At 52.0% G+C, this 15,083-nt stretch overlaps 4 protein-coding genes across 4 annotated transcripts; 1 reads left to right on the forward strand and 3 right to left on the reverse strand.

Annotated features, from left to right (window-relative positions):
• Nucleotides 1-13: 13 nt before the first annotated feature.
• On the forward strand, nt 14-2,341 carry TRIREDRAFT_102497 (uncharacterized protein; the record flags this gene model as incomplete). Its single annotated transcript, XM_006961096.1, has 4 exons — nt 14-179; nt 287-1,259; nt 1,375-1,662; nt 1,774-2,341. 4 exons carry the CDS (start codon nt 14-16, stop codon nt 2,339-2,341), a joined length of 1,995 nt encoding a protein of 664 aa, XP_006961158.1.
• Nucleotides 2,342-2,527: 186 nt separating this feature from the next.
• TRIREDRAFT_73631 (uncharacterized protein) lies at nt 2,528-4,411 on the reverse strand (the record flags this gene model as incomplete). Its single annotated transcript, XM_006961500.1, has 3 exons — nt 2,528-2,816; nt 2,899-3,172; nt 3,250-4,411. 3 exons carry the CDS (start codon nt 4,409-4,411, stop codon nt 2,528-2,530), a joined length of 1,725 nt encoding a protein of 574 aa, XP_006961562.1.
• A 1,876-nt stretch (nt 4,412-6,287) lies between these two features.
• Nucleotides 6,288-8,703, reverse strand: TRIREDRAFT_102499 (uncharacterized protein; the record flags this gene model as incomplete). Its single annotated transcript, XM_006961501.1, has 5 exons — nt 6,288-6,299; nt 6,406-6,639; nt 6,711-7,889; nt 7,999-8,414; nt 8,487-8,703. 5 exons carry the CDS (start codon nt 8,701-8,703, stop codon nt 6,288-6,290), a joined length of 2,058 nt encoding a protein of 685 aa, XP_006961563.1.
• A 5,339-nt stretch (nt 8,704-14,042) lies between these two features.
• Nucleotides 14,043-14,636, reverse strand: TRIREDRAFT_102500 (uncharacterized protein; the record flags this gene model as incomplete). The annotated part of the gene is made up of 4 exons (XM_006961502.1): nt 14,043-14,230; nt 14,290-14,387; nt 14,439-14,482; nt 14,538-14,636. 4 exons carry the CDS (start codon nt 14,634-14,636, stop codon nt 14,043-14,045), a joined length of 429 nt encoding a protein of 142 aa, XP_006961564.1.
• Between the last annotated feature and the right edge of the window lie 447 nt (nt 14,637-15,083).

The raw sequence follows: 15,083 nt of genomic DNA on the forward strand, positions 1-15,083 counted from the left end.
CACGTAAAGCGTCATGTCCGCCCGTCAAGACGAGGATCAACGGCTTCAGGCTCAGACTCAGGCCCAGGCTCAGGTGCAGGCTCAGGCGCCCTTGTCGCTGTACAGGGAGCGACTCAAGATTGCCAACGCCTGCCAGTCCTGCCGGGCGAGCAAGGTGAAGTGCGATGGTGGTCGCCCAGGTAATGGAACTGTCTATAATCCTTGTTGTCGCTCTTGTTGTCTATAGCCATCTCCCATCCATCCAAGTCCTACAATAGAAAGTCACTTACACATGTTCTGCGTACAGTCTGTGCGAGATGCCAGAAAAGAGGCCGGGCGTGCAGCTACAGCCAACACGATGCAGCGTCACCAAGAGGTCGCGGCAGACAAAGGGCAAAAGCACCAACCCGCCAGCCTAGACCTATCCGCAGTCGTGCCTCTGTCGAACTCCCAGTCACCGCTCCAACCCCCGTCACGGCCCAGGCTTCGCCCCTGATCGCGCAAGACTACTCATTGCAAACCCCCTCTGCAACGCAAACGCCGTCGACCACGGGCTTCTCAGGCAGTTCTGACTTGGAGCATGTTCACGAGGATCGAGATGAAAGCCGAGCATTTTACGCTGCGCATGGCCGATTTGCCGGAGAGGTCTCCTCGACCATCGACAAGATGGCAGGGCTGAGCCCAGACACCACCTGTAGCCTCGTCCCGTTTGTGGACGCGCCGCTCTTTGGGGACGTAGGAGAGCCGCCCCGGAATGTTGTGCTCGACTTTGCGTCTGATCTGCCTCGGGCTTATGCCGACAGGTTACTTGCCATATACTGGCATCACGTTCATCCCGTGGAGCCTGTGCTTGACCAGCAGCAATTCTGCCGGACCTACGATGCCTTCTACAGCGGATCTGGCACACCACTACACGTGGATCGTGACATTTGGCTCAGCACACTGAACATTGTCTTTGCACTGGCAGTGCAGATACAAGAATCCATCCCTATGCAGAAGCGAGATGACGAGGCCAACCGTTACTTTCAACGCGCGTGGGCACTCCTGCGACCGGAGGCAATCCTCTGGAAGCCCGGCTCGCTCGAGCTGGTCCAGTGCCTGTTGCTGATGAACCGTTATCTTCATTGTACAAATAACCAGCAAAAGACGTCGATGGCGGCGACCCTGGCAATCCGAATCGCGCAGAATATGGTTTGCCATACGTCCGAAGAGTCACCATCTAGTGATGCAGATAAAGATTTACGACACAAAGTCTGGGCCAGCTGCGTCGCCTTGGAGCGGTAGGTCTCAATTACAGAACGTTAATGGGCAGGGAAAGGTTCTGACGCTTGGCAGATGCACCTCTTGGGCACTCGGAAAGTCAACAGCCCTGGCAGCAATCCCTTTGCCCAACAGACCAGCACTGCTGACCGGTCATGGATCGGATTTCCATGCTTGGGAGCTTGAACTGCATGAGATTGGCACTCACATCCAGCTGGCGCAGGTACAGAGTAAGAACAGCATGGCGACTAAGCTGGGACTCCCTCGACTGTACCAGCAAGATGAGTATCACGCCATCGCGGTGCAGCTGGACGGCTGCTTGAACAAATGGGAGAAGAGCCTTCCTGATGACTGGAGGCTGCAAAATATGCACATGATCCACGACAGGAGGGCACGAGCTGAGAGATATCTGCTTCACTTTCGGTAAGTTGCTATGTTCTCGTATTACCATGGTATATATGTAGTCATTGAGCCATACGCTCGTGTCTTTACATATACCATCTTCACTTGCCTCCCTTTACTGATGTTTATCAGGCTCCTTCATTCTCGGATCTATCTCCACCGGCCCATGCTTGCACGGCTGTATGCTATCAAAAGCCATGCACCGACAGCTGCAGCAGCATCCGATCCTTCAACCATCAGCGACCGACTCCTCCAAGAATGTGCCAGAATGTGCCTCGAGGCAGCACAGAAACTCACATCTCTCATCGCCGAGATCCATGACCCCAACGAGCCAATAGGTATCCTGCCTTGGTGGTACCGGGTCTATTATCTGCACATTGCGGGCATCCACTTTCTGGCAGCCATGTTTGCCTCCGATCTCTTCACCCCGTCTGTCGAACGAGCTTGGTATCAAGTTCTGGCAGCTCTGAGGGCGCATGAACACTTGAGTCTTTACGTTCAGCAATGCGCTCGGACTTTCGAGACGCTGGCGGCGAGAATACTGAACGCTCGCTGTCTCAGTGTAAACGGAAACGGCATCATGGCTTTGGACGATGGAGCTCCTGGGCTGTTCCTGGATGACATGTTCCAGGATGTCAACTTTGACCTTGATGAATTCCTCTTTAGTGTAGATGACACTGGAAGGAGAACGAACTACTAGGAATCAATGAACGTTGTAGGCTTCATATGATGCCCAAAGCGGCACGTTCCGTCCAGTCCGTGCATGCTTGTTCCCTCCGGTGTCTGCGGTTTACATTTCACTCAGAATCAAGAGATGCTGCGTCTACTCAAAAGTAGCTCATTTTTATCGATACGGTTCTTATTTACAATTCAATTCCATGAACCCTTACGAGACTCGGCAAAGGCGCTTATCTTCCGTCTCAGCCCACCGTTCGCTCCCAACCGTAGTCCTTCCCCAGAAGACCCCATTAGGGTCATACACATCCTTCAACTCAAGCAGTTTCTCATAGTTTTCTCCGTAAAATACCTGCTGCCATCCTGGTTCCCGGAAGTCCGCCTGGTTAAGGTAAGCAGAGCCCCCACTGGGAAGAAGGGCAGCCAGCGCGGGTACGAATGAGTTGGTGATGAGATCCTGGTTGTGAAGATCTGTAGCCCAGTCTGTGTTGATCCAGGGTCTGACAAGGTCTTGTTAGCAATTCGCCACGAAAAAACAACTCTGCACAAGTCTGATGAGACATGGCGAGAAGAGAAACTTACACTCCGATCTGAAACGAAATCAAGCTCTTCCTCAGCTCTGGGTTCACCGAGTTGGGCGGGTGTTGGAGGCTGCTCGATAGCTGGTATGAGGCCCCGGTGACCAGTCCACCTTGATCGGCGATACCACGAATGGCCTGGATGAAGCCGTCTGGGTTCCCGGTAAAGTCAGACCGCTTTACGAGTCTGCCGCCAATTTGGAGACCATTTGACACCACCGGTGGGTCATAAGCGGCGTTGCTCTCATAAAAGCTTGAAAACTCCCCAGAGGAGTAGGCTATATTGGTCAGTACCCTTCATTCATGTCATGTCCTCGTCGTGATTCGGAGGATGATGCACAAGAGGGCGACTTACAGTATGTAATATTGAGAGCATCCAGTTTCTGGAGCACGGGCTGAAAGATGCTATCCATGGTCGCCTTGGTCATGTTCGGCCCGGTAACTGGCCCAACGGACAAGGCCTTGGAAAGCACGGTCCAGACCGCCGTGCCCCCGGCATCAGATATCGCAGGTATAATATCGTGAAATGCTTGAACTCCCTGAAAGAAGACATCTTCTGACCCGGCATTCGGAAACGTGAGATTCGCCCCTGTGGTCTTCTCGTTTGCATGTGCTTTGACGGTCATGGAGTACACGACGGCGTATGTGCCACCACCGCCACCAGTCAAGGCCCAGTACAGATCGCTGTTCTTGGTTGGAGTCGCAGTGATTTCGGAGCCGTTTGCAAGCACCGCATGCCACTCCAGTACCTGGTCAGCTCCGAGACCGTATCTGGTCGTCAAGGGCCCTAAGCCGCCGCCCTGGGTGTATCCTCCGGCCAGGCCAACAGTCGGACATATCCCAGACACAATGGTAAGGCCTTGCTTGAAAGCAGTAGCAGCAGACTCTCCCGCCTGGATGCCCGCGCCCATGGTGACCGCTTTTCCAGTGTAAGCAGCCGACTTGTAGTCGTGGATATCGTAAGTCTTGAGATTATGCATCCATAGTCCCAGACCACCGGCTCCAGTGGACTTTCCAAAGTAATCATGGCCCGTGTTTCTCACTACCAGGCGAAGATTCTTCTTCTGAGAAAACGCAAGAGTCTTTTGGATGTCTGCAACGCTGGAGACGTTGACGGCGTACTGGACATATGTGCCGATAACGCAGGGAGTCTCTCTAGGGAGAAACGGATCGCAGCTCTGGTTCGCAAAGAAAGGCGCAAGGACGGAACTAGACGAGTCGGTGTGTGTGTCCGCATACGGCCATGCGGCTTTGACGTCTGCGCAGCGTGCGGCATCATACGTGGTGCCATGGCAGACGGATCCAAGCGGGACCGTGGCAATGAGACGTCCGCCGACGGACTGGTTGAAGGCCTTCCAGTCGGCCGGGGATGGCCAGCAGGCGTCTCCCGGGAAGCATCTGCACGATGACGAAGATCCGGACGATTTCAGAGAAGCGGCAGTTGCGGGCGAAGAGAAAGATGGGAGGACGGCAAGGACTGCGATTCCGAAGGCGCGGACAAAAGGGGGGGCGTACATGGCGTCTAGAACGTCAAATGGCCCGTCGTTTCAAGGTTATCGCTGGTCTTTGCATTATCGCTACGCAAGTGTGTTTTTTCCACATTTTTATATAAACTATCATACATCGATAAGAAAAAAGAAAAGCTGCTATTGAACCAGAGGTCGAATGAGGCGTGGGGTGATGAGGTTCTGTCGGAGTACGGAGTTTTTTGCTGTGTAGATTCTGGTATGTGGTGTCAGCTTCGGGAAAAGTTCCGTCGGCGTAATGACGAGCCATCTTACGGCTGTCAATAAAGAGCGACTAGCGAACAATGAGGCCATCTTGATTGAAGGAGTCTCGGCTGTCGGATTGCCCAATAGGGGAACCGGATGTCTTCAGCTATGGGCAGATTTCTAGTCGAAGGATCGAAGGATTGCTCAGCTCCAGGGTTGACCCTTTGCCAACCGAAGCCTACCCAGGTATTGTCAATGCTACTGTACCCCCAACAGCGGCGTGATATCGAGTCTCAAGTGCTGCCTGGTTCAATATTGATTCGGGCAGCACGCAGCTTTATAAAGGTCTAAATAGAGTTGCATAAACCACGTGGAACTGCGAGTCAAGAGTATCACATGAGCTCTGTCCCGGGCTTTATCTTATTAGACTATGTTCCACTGTGAGATAGGTAGGGAAGGGATACGGAGGATAAAGCGGGAAGGGATCTGCTACAAGCATCGGACCGAGCCGACCAGGGTGCCCGAGGCATGTTTAGTCCGACAACCCCCGATCTCACCGTTTGACGCCATGGCCATTGTTATGCATTCCTTCGTCTACTAAGGGAGCCAAAACGATTTGACCCCTCCGATAGGTCGTTCTCTGCCATTGGAAGTTTCAGCCACTGGTCCGATCTTACGAGGCGCGGCAAGAGATTCCTGCAGCCGGTCCCTTTTGATAGTCCAAGTACATGGGGGTTAGTTCTCCCAGCGGGAGCCGAAAGGGTTGCACCAAGCATTTGCTTGCCAAGTCGACTAACTGATTGAGCTTGTATCTCAGGATTTTGAGAAGTTTAACACACGCAATGGGGATTTTAGGTAGTTTTTGAGAGTATCCTATCGTTCTTCTCTCATGGCTGGAACCTTTTGCTTCCTACCTTGCCGGACGCCCTGAAAAGCTGCCTTACCTGACCTCCTGATGACAATAAGTGCAAGCAGAGTTGCCGAGTTCCATATTGTATTGCTTCTTCTCTGCTTCTTCTCTGCTTATCTCCGTCGTCACCTTACCTTTCAGGTGCGGCTGACTTGAAGTTCCGTCCGGACTTATTACAATAACCCCAAGAGGCAATTTGCCTTACTAGGCAAGTAACCTTTGTGAGGCAAACAGGACGCCGGAGTTTCTCGGAAAGCATTGCCCCGTATCTCTCTCAGCATTCTACATCATATTGCGTCAAAACAAGATTTGATGATCATGTCTTCTTGTAGAACAAGGTGCAGTAGGGCTGTGTGCGAGCATGTTGCATCCTTCAGCCGCAGCAAGTGCTACGACGGTGAGATTCTGGACGCCTCTGACACGCGCTGGTGAGGTTACTCTGCATTTTGACTCGTCTTTCCAAAGGCTTCCAAATGTTACATCTGCGGCATCATGATGATCAATCCCTTATCCTTGGGGTAGCATGCAACGTGCTGGAGGGCACAGCGACCTGGACGCTGGGAACCATGTTGGATGGTTACAGGAGACGGCTGAAGGTTGTGTCACGCCCAGTGCACGAAGTAGGCGACATTTTCCACATGCGAGGTGCAAGTATACCCGAGTGTAGTGTGAATATTCAGATGACTGCTTGGAAGTCTCTTTCAAAGAGAGGAAGAGCAAGATTCTGGTTGTGTGTTATTGAGTGTCTTTTCCCCCCCTTATACCCTATATCTAGCCGTAAATCTATGTAGTTGACATGTAATGAAGGGCCGTCAAACTGTAGATGGGAGATTTGCTCTGATTCTGCTGTTCATGACCAGGAGCCATCGCCCTGATCGAATTGACTCACGCTCCCATCGCTCGCCGCCTGTCCAATGTCCAGTTCCAGCTTGCACAATAGCTCTGCAGCCAAGTTGTTCACCTGACTTGATCTTCGCAGCGCCGCAAGCAATTCATTCACAGCATCCTGTCTCTCCTGAATGGCGTCCATGGCATTGCCACCTCGTGTCGAAGGCAGATAAGGCACGTCGGCGTTGAGGAAACTGGTAACGAGTGCGATGGCATTAGGGAAGAAGGGGTGCATCTATGCACGTACATACTTATCAGTATCAACAGATGATAAGTCAGGCGAAAACTGATAGGTAGCCTACATACCTTGAAGAAGGCAATTCGCGGGGCCGTCTTGATGATGCGCACCACCTCGGAAGCGGCCTGATGCGCAGCCGGCTTACAAGCCATCGCCATCAAGTGGTGGTCCAGCGTCTGCCACGACGTAGCATTTGCCGTACTGCACAGTGACAAGCTCGCGCTGTAAGCCAATATGCGCGTGAAGACCAGCATGGGGTCACATCGCGTCTCCGTAGACTCGCAGGCGTTTGCAGCCGCGGATGCCAGCCACTGATGTCGTATCCAAAAGTCGTGGGCCTCAGGTGCAGACATGGGCGGTGATTGCATGGCCATCTTGCAGTGTGTCATGCAGCGTGCAAAGAGGTTGGCCACGACGACGCAATGGGCGAATGGGGGCAATGGTTGGATGCTGTTGGAGGCTTTGATCCCGTCTGTTGCCTCGATCAGGAAGCCCATCTGCGAGACGGGCTCTTGGGTACCGCTCTGGAACTCGGCCTCTGACATGGGAAGTCGTGTGTAGAACTGGTTAGAGATGGGTAAGTCAGCTGAGAAATACCAAGAGAATGTACATGCGTGAGGTTTGGTTACCGCTTCTTCCATCAGCATCGTGGGCTGGTCGTTGACCATTGTCGAGAGGCGGTCGAGGAGAAAGGCGCTCCAGACAGTCCGCCTCCTCTCCTCCACGGAGATCCAATCCTGCTGCAAAACAGCCTCATCTGCACCATTCTCTGACGAACACATCTGCATATTCCACGTTGTCTCAGCAGGCGGAGTGCATGTCGCGACATCGCCCTGTCTGCCGCTGTAGGCGTCTATGTCCATCTCGCACAGGCCAGAGAGGCGGAGAAGGCGAAATGCTCGGCGGGCGGTGATAAAGGCCTGATGCTCTGATTTACGCAAGACATCATAGTACGCCAGCAAGAGCCAAGCCTGTATGCGCTCGTGGTGCATCTTCCGCTGCTCATGAGGTGGCTTGAGCCTCGTCATCCAGGGGAGGCCGGTTTCCGGGCATGCGTCCTGTGTCTCGAGCATGCGTCGCGTGGAAGCATACATGACGTGTCCTATATCGCAGAATTGAGGCGACATGGCCGACGCAATGGTCCTCATGGCGGAGCGCAGAGCGGTACGGGCCGGCGAGGCGTTTGGGTCGCTGGCCCAGGCATAGTACCGCCTCTTGTGGACCATGGGCGCAAAGGGATGGACTCTCTCAAAGTATAGTAGATCGCTGCAACCACTCGACATGTTAGCCCATCTCTTGACAGGTCGCTTGTGTTCCTCAAGGGGGAGGGGGGCTTGATTACAGTTCCATCAATACCACGTCGGGCATGATTGGGTCCGCAGCAGCAAGTGATATGGACGGCATGCGGCTCGGGGCCGTTGTCGACTGTGGAGTAAGGGGGATTTGCGGAAAAGGGCTTGTTGAGAACATCGCAGGCTCCGTCTGCCAGCCTTTGCAGATGCACGCCGCCATCGAGTTCGCCGTTGACGCCGTCGAGAGGTCCGGTGTAAGTGGCGGCATCTTGTCCGAGCCAGAAGTCGATCCAAAGAGTGCAAATGCCCCAGCAGTAGAGCCCATGCATGTGTCCAGCCCAATGTCGGTGCTTGCCCTCGAGGAGACGAGGTCGCCTTCCGGGCTGACTTTCTCGGAGGGCGTCGGGCAACCAAGACTGTCACGCTCTTGGGGTAGACTCGGGGCATCATTTTGGCCAACCAGCCGCTGTTCCAGCAGCACTGCAAGAGTTGTTTGTAGTTAGCAAGCTTCATCCTCCATGTCATCATCTTGATCCCAGATAGATGACTTACTCAGTCTTGAACGCAGGTCTTTCAGCTGGCCCTTCTTGGGGCCTCGCTGCGATCTCTTGTCCAAGACAACGCAGTTCCTCCCAGAGTCAGCACAAATCCCACACTTTGGCCTGACACGGTCACAGCGTGCCTTGCGTCTGCGGCATTCTTCACAAGCCAGCCCGGGCTGTTGCCGGGTGCTCTCGCCAGTCGTGGTGGCCGTGGCGCTGCTCCCCATGATGACAGGCTACCTTACGATACCACACCTAGCCTGTTGAAACGGTAGGATAATGAGGCAAGATGTATGGCGATGTCTATCAGGATCAGATGGAAGTCTCGCCAACACAGATGGCTTGATGGTTTGGTAGCGGAAGACCTGTTATATGATAACATCCGAATTGCCTCCCCCCTTGTAGCCTAGCAAGCAGTCTCATCCTACTTCCAGGCTTTTCTGCTAGCGGGACCACTCAAGCCATGCATAGACAAGGTCCAGATGTGAGAATCCTTATGTTGTGGGGAGTATACTCGTAACATACGAGGCTCCAAACCCGCACAGATACCTGCTATTCCTATACAGCGTACCTGGGCAACAGACTTCGGAGGGCTCTGGCTTGCATAATCACATGCGGCCATGGAGCCTTCAGACCCTTGGACCAGTTGCAGGCGTCTTTCAACCATCTTAACGCCGTTGAGCCTTTATGAGCCTCGCGTGCCGATCCTGCAGGTGTGTGTGCCGAGCAATAAGCCCGGCTGAATAGGACGACTCTTGCATATTGCTTGCGTGAGTACATGGGTGGGTGGCCCTTATCGAGTCCACGATCCTGCATATCACTACTGTCCAATCGACGCTCTGGTCCTTCTCTTTCGCCTTGTATCAAACTTGTTGCAAACTGAGCTATCCGTCATTAGCCCCCCCCCCCCCTGGAGATGCTCTTTATGAGGCGCGAGTTCACTCTCGCTACCTTACACATCGGCCGGCTACCTAAGCAGCCTAGAGCTGTGCCACCATCCAACATGTCTGTAGTCAACTTGGTATGCACTCTACATGCACTGTGGATGCACCTTCACTCCTGTTCTTGGACACTATTGATGTACGTATGTCGTCAGGGCGGATCAGCGGCGTCGTGAAACAAAACTACACCACAGCCGCTCTGTCGGACGTACGCCGACCGTTTGCTGCTTCTGTGAGCCTGGCCCTTGCCGTCGCTCGTCCTTCATTCGCTTGGGGTAAGCCGTACATCTGAAGGATTCAATGAGTCTTCAAGTACATGGATAATCTGACAGACCCCGCTGTCTCATCTCCAGGATCTTTGTCTTGGCTCGGATTTTCACCTTCCTGCATCATCTACGCTGGCGGCGTTTTTGTCATCTGGATATCGGGCGATTCCTGCGGCATCGACTTCGCTTCGGCTTCCTTTTCGTCACCCAATTATTTTCCGCCCCTTGGCGCTGTCGACCGGCAGTCAGTATCAGGTCTATGTTTCCCCCCCTGTCACCATCGACGAGCAACGAGAGTACCAAGTACATTGTACATTGTTACGTGTTGTATTACCCTCCCAAACCTCCCTGTAACGATCTTCTGTATCCCCAGATCGATATGGGAGATCCACGATCTGCTGTTCTAGACAAGAAAGCTTAAACTACTATAACTGCGGTAGAACACTCAGCTGACTGGTGACCATTGTTCCATTTTTTCTTCTCACTCCTTGCAGCCGCGTGGATAGTGCAGAATCTGTCTGCAAGGGTTGCCAAGGAGCTTTCCGAATCCGATGGCGCCGGAGATTCTCACTTGCAGTCTGGGATCCAGGGCCGATTGCGTTATCAGCATGGAGGCCTGACTCCCGAGTTGACAGCTCGTATGACACGGGTCACTGATGGGCCAAGGATGCGAGGGAATTGTAGAGACCCCGTTGCTCCTCCTAGTAGCCGCCATGCTGACAGAGCCGCGGATATACCCTCCTGACACCCCTGTGAAGCGTTATATCCACCAGATCTCGCCACAAGCGCGACCGAATGGACGCGAGATACGACGTACTTTATCAAGAAATACTACAAGTACTGCTGCATTGTGTAGAATTGATACCGGGACTACTTTCAGCATGGATTGCGATGAATACCACGTCGATACGAGGTAAGCATCGCAAAGGTTAGCAACCGCAGTTCAACGTCCTCAGTGTATCATCATTCCTCCCCCCACTCTTTCAGGTGAGTCCAGTACTCTCAGTTGAATTCCTCCCACATGGTTCATCTTCTTGCCAACCAACATCTACTGTAATGTCCATGTAATGAACCAACTAATACTAGCTAGACGGCGTTAATGCATCTCGACGGGCCGAGGCCACGCGGCGCTAAAGGCTGTAAGACATATGAAGTGATCGCCGGGGCAAGCGGCTTGACTTGTCTCATTCAAGCTAATATCCTTGCACAAGTTGGAAGTTCGCGTAAACAAGAGGACACATGTCCATCGTCCACGGCTGGAGCTGAAGCAGCTGGAATCCCTTATCGGAGTCCGACTTTGAGCTGGCATCGACGAGATGGCGCCATGACTGGGAATTATGTTCACTGCCTCTTGAACGAGAACGAGAACGATGCAGGCCTTTTGCCATATCGTGCAAGGCAAGCTCCACGCCTGATATCTACAAACAGTAGGCTGAATAATAATAATAAGGTACTGCCCAGCACTTCAAATGAATTCTCTGTGTCATTGTTATGGATCATCATTCCAAGCAAGCTATCTATGGCACTGCATGAAGATGGGGCACATGTGAAAAGCCACGATCCCAAGTACATTGACACTCAATCATTACACCATCATATGTAGAAAGTGGCTTGCCTTCCCTGTGCTGTTCCTGATCACATCTTGGCAAGGGTCCAACTCGTAACAAAATGTTGAATATGGGCAAGTCTGCAACTGAGGCCATGCATTATGTATCTGGTCACTTCGTCCTTTCCCGTCTCATACCCTCCGAGTGCACTTCTCTTGTTTGTCTTCACTTGTGTAGGCCCAAGTATTGATCGCTGACGGTTCGTCCGCATCCACCAGAGTAAAATACTTGTCGCGCAGTGTAGAGAATCCTTCTCACCAAACGCACGCACGCTTGTAGCCATATTCGTCGAGAGCGTTGTCCTCAGCCCGGCCGATGACGCGAGAGAGGATGTCGACACTAGCGACACTGTCGATGAATCAATACCATATTACGCATCTTGCGTTGGCCGAACAGGTTTGGGGGACATGCCGCGCTCCAGCTAGCCACTGCCTAGTCGGAAGTGCGGCAGTGCTGTGTCGAATTGGAGTGTTGGGTAGATGGATGATGAAGAGAAATCCTTCGACGCAACGGATGTACGGATCAAGGTCGGCTTGTACGAAGGATACCCTTCCGATATGGTGTGAAGTAACCTATCTGTTGGCTGCCTGGAAAGGGCAGAAGCGAGCCATATTTTGATTGCAAAGCCCTAGAGAGCGTTGAGGTTTCAGTAAGCCAACGGATCAAGTCAACTATGCCCGTTGATATCGTAGAGCCTCATTCTAGCGTGACGAGATATATCGCTCTATCGTCTTTGACAGCTCCGTGGAATGACATCTGCGAGCATGAACACGGTCGTTGGGCTGCTCGTGCCCTCCACATACCATGTCTGTAGGATTACTTGTTTCAACCTTCGGATCCCTTTGCTTTCTTGACTAGAACCCAAGCCCCCCGTGGGACAAATTGACTAGAAGAGTTGGCTGTCCAACCACGGATAGCTCTGGCCGCCTGCTGGTTACTCCTAACGGTAAAGGGAGCCTCTCATCCAGTCAGAACAGCGTCTGAAACATGAGAAAGGGCGACCCTCAGTAGAGCTGGAGACCATAAAGATGGCGGAAGGGTCTTTAGAAGCTTTGAGATCCAATGTTGATGCAGAGCTTCCTCAACGCACTTCTTCTACCGCGATAACAGCAGAGTGAATGTGTTCATCTTAAAGGGCAAAGGACGAATGTAAGAAAGGGTGGGAGAAGGGTTACACGGATGCAGTGTGTTTGATCAAGTCTTGAGAAGCTGAAGCCGCAAGCTGAGTGATTGAGGTTGCGCAAGCGCCAGCCTCATAAAGAGTGCGAAAGTCTATCTTTCTTTCGGATCGCATCTGACACACGACGAACATCTCTCTCTAGGAAAGTTGTCATCGATCCAAAGCCTTATAAAGTTGAAGATTTTGAGCCAACTACAGCCTTTAGCCACGCTGTTGTGATGTGAAGCGTGTGAACATTCGGAAACAGTGAATAACAAGACTTGATAGAAATGAATGTGACTCATAGTTGGGGTTAGTGACAATTTATATCGAATTCCGGAATCGAAACAACTCGATCACGATGAAAGAACCCTTCCAACGTGCCAGCGAGCGTGACCAGAGTGCGGGTTCGAACAGTCAAAAAGGCAATCCCTTTTTATTAACCGCTTTGAACTCCGTCCAGGAGAGAGGCAATGTGCACTCGTGGGTTAGAGCCCGAGTCTGCATGATATTTAAGTCCAATAGCATCTGTGAAGACCTTGGTAAAACTAGAACCTGTTGTGATCTGAGCAGTTATTGGCATCCAGTTTTCATATCCATCAAATGGAATTCAGCGATGAGGATTGCTACTAGAACAATCAGGGGAATAACAGGATCATCAAATCATAAGGAGGAACACCTGGCCATATAGAATGTATTCATGGAGTTCAGCGTTGTAATGGATCACCTGACTGAGCTATCGAATCGGAAGTATCTCAAGCATGGGTTGACGCCCCCCGAAAAGCTCCAACCCTTGAGTCTCAGACAGCACGTGGAATAGTTAGAGGACTATACAGATCTCTATGTGCATCATAAGGAGGCACTTAAACTCTTTTAGCGAGAGGCTGTGAACATGGACTAGCCTTAAGTGAGATGTGATAAAAAACAGAATAGGTAGGCTGTAACATCTGTTACCTGATACATTCACATATAGGCTTCCCACAAGGGACAGCAGATAGTAATAGAATTATGCTCTACGACAAGACACACGCTATATAGGCAGTTAATGAGATTTACATGGCAGATTAAACAGATAGTGAGTAAGCTCAGGATTCAACTTAAGGTTGAAACTGTAGACCAGATTGGGGTAGCACTGTAGACCTGCTTGAGATATCTAGGTAAGGTAATGGAGCTTTAGGCAGACTCTTGTATACTGGTCTTCTGAAGCGGTAATAGATGCACCTATGATTTAACCGTACAAAAGTCCTCCTAGTCAATGTCTGGCCAGATCGTGAATTAGTATGTCCTCATTCAGGACGGTCCGTAGCAGTTGCAGAGTCTGACTGCTTCCAGGTCTTTGTTAACCAATGGCGTCTGAGGAAGATTCGGAGGCTGTCTCTGCGTCACGAGTCCCTGCCAGCCTCCTGACAAATGACCAGATAACTAGTCTTTGATCGAACGCAGTGAGCACTCCAACATGGAATGACCAAGGGTTAGAAGTGAGGAGAAAGTGCGCGGCCATAACTCATTGTACATTTAATTATCATTATTACTTATCAGCTAGGGAGTATCTCGCAGGCACACATCCTCTTACGCCCAAGCCCCCAAACACACTTAGAAGTTGGCACCACCACACTGGATACTCCTCGCGTTATTAAACCAGTAAGCCGGGAAGTCGGCCTTTCTCGGCTCGTACCACTGGCGGATGTCGGCAAGGCCCGAGGGGAAGATGGTCTGGGAACGGAAGTTGCCAACATCATCCTGGCAGTCGCCGGGCTTGACAGTGAATGTGCAGACGACGTCTTTGATACAATTATGAGCGATGACCATGACAGTGGCGGCTTCTTGACGGGAGACTTACTGTCTGGCAGCCAGATTGATCCGATCGTCTCCCAGTTGATGGCGTGGCACTCGTTGACGGTGTTGTACGTGAGACTCTGGCTTGGGCCGGTGTAGTTACTATCGAGAGTCAGTAAGTCTTTATGAATTTTCCCACAAAAGTAAACCTACGGGCCAGCCCAGATCCAGATAGTGTTGGGTGCACGGCGAGCGATCTGTTTGATAAAGTCAGTAGATGACCTGGTGTGAATGCTGTATTGCGCTACGGACCTCTGGGATGGGAGGCTCAGACTGGCCTGTGGGCGAGCCGCTGCCAATCTGAGCAAGGGCAGCAATAGAGAGCAGGACGGCGTTCTTGAGACCGAACATGGTGGTGGAGTTGACAGTTGCTGAGATGTGAGTACAAAGGGCAGGTTTGGAGCGACAAGCGATTGGCTTGAGAGAAGGAGCTGAGAGCAACTTTATATATATGGCTTAACGACCAAGGAAGTCTTCGATTGCGAAGTTATCCGGCTCAGTGAGCGTCTTACATTGCCAAGGTATGACTAGCACGCGAGAGGAAGTATCAAGCCTCTATTGGGTCGATACCTTGTCCATCGCCGGGGATAATGATGCCAAATGCGGCGCCCTCTGCACTGCCTAGAGGCGGTGAAATTGGTCGGCAAATATTCAACACAGCATGGCACTTGAAGCGTTCAGTTCAGGGGTAGGTGGCCAGCAGTGATGGAAACTCGCCTACTAGTTTAGGTCTTACGTCAGAAGCCAATGCGAAAAATAGAACAATGATGGGGAATTGAGCGCTGTAGCTGGGCGAGC

This window comes from Trichoderma reesei, assembly GCF_000167675.1.
Source record: "Trichoderma reesei QM6a unplaced genomic scaffold TRIREscaffold_1, whole genome shotgun sequence".
In the NCBI taxonomy this organism is placed as follows: Eukaryota; Fungi; Ascomycota; class Sordariomycetes; order Hypocreales; family Hypocreaceae; genus Trichoderma; species Trichoderma reesei.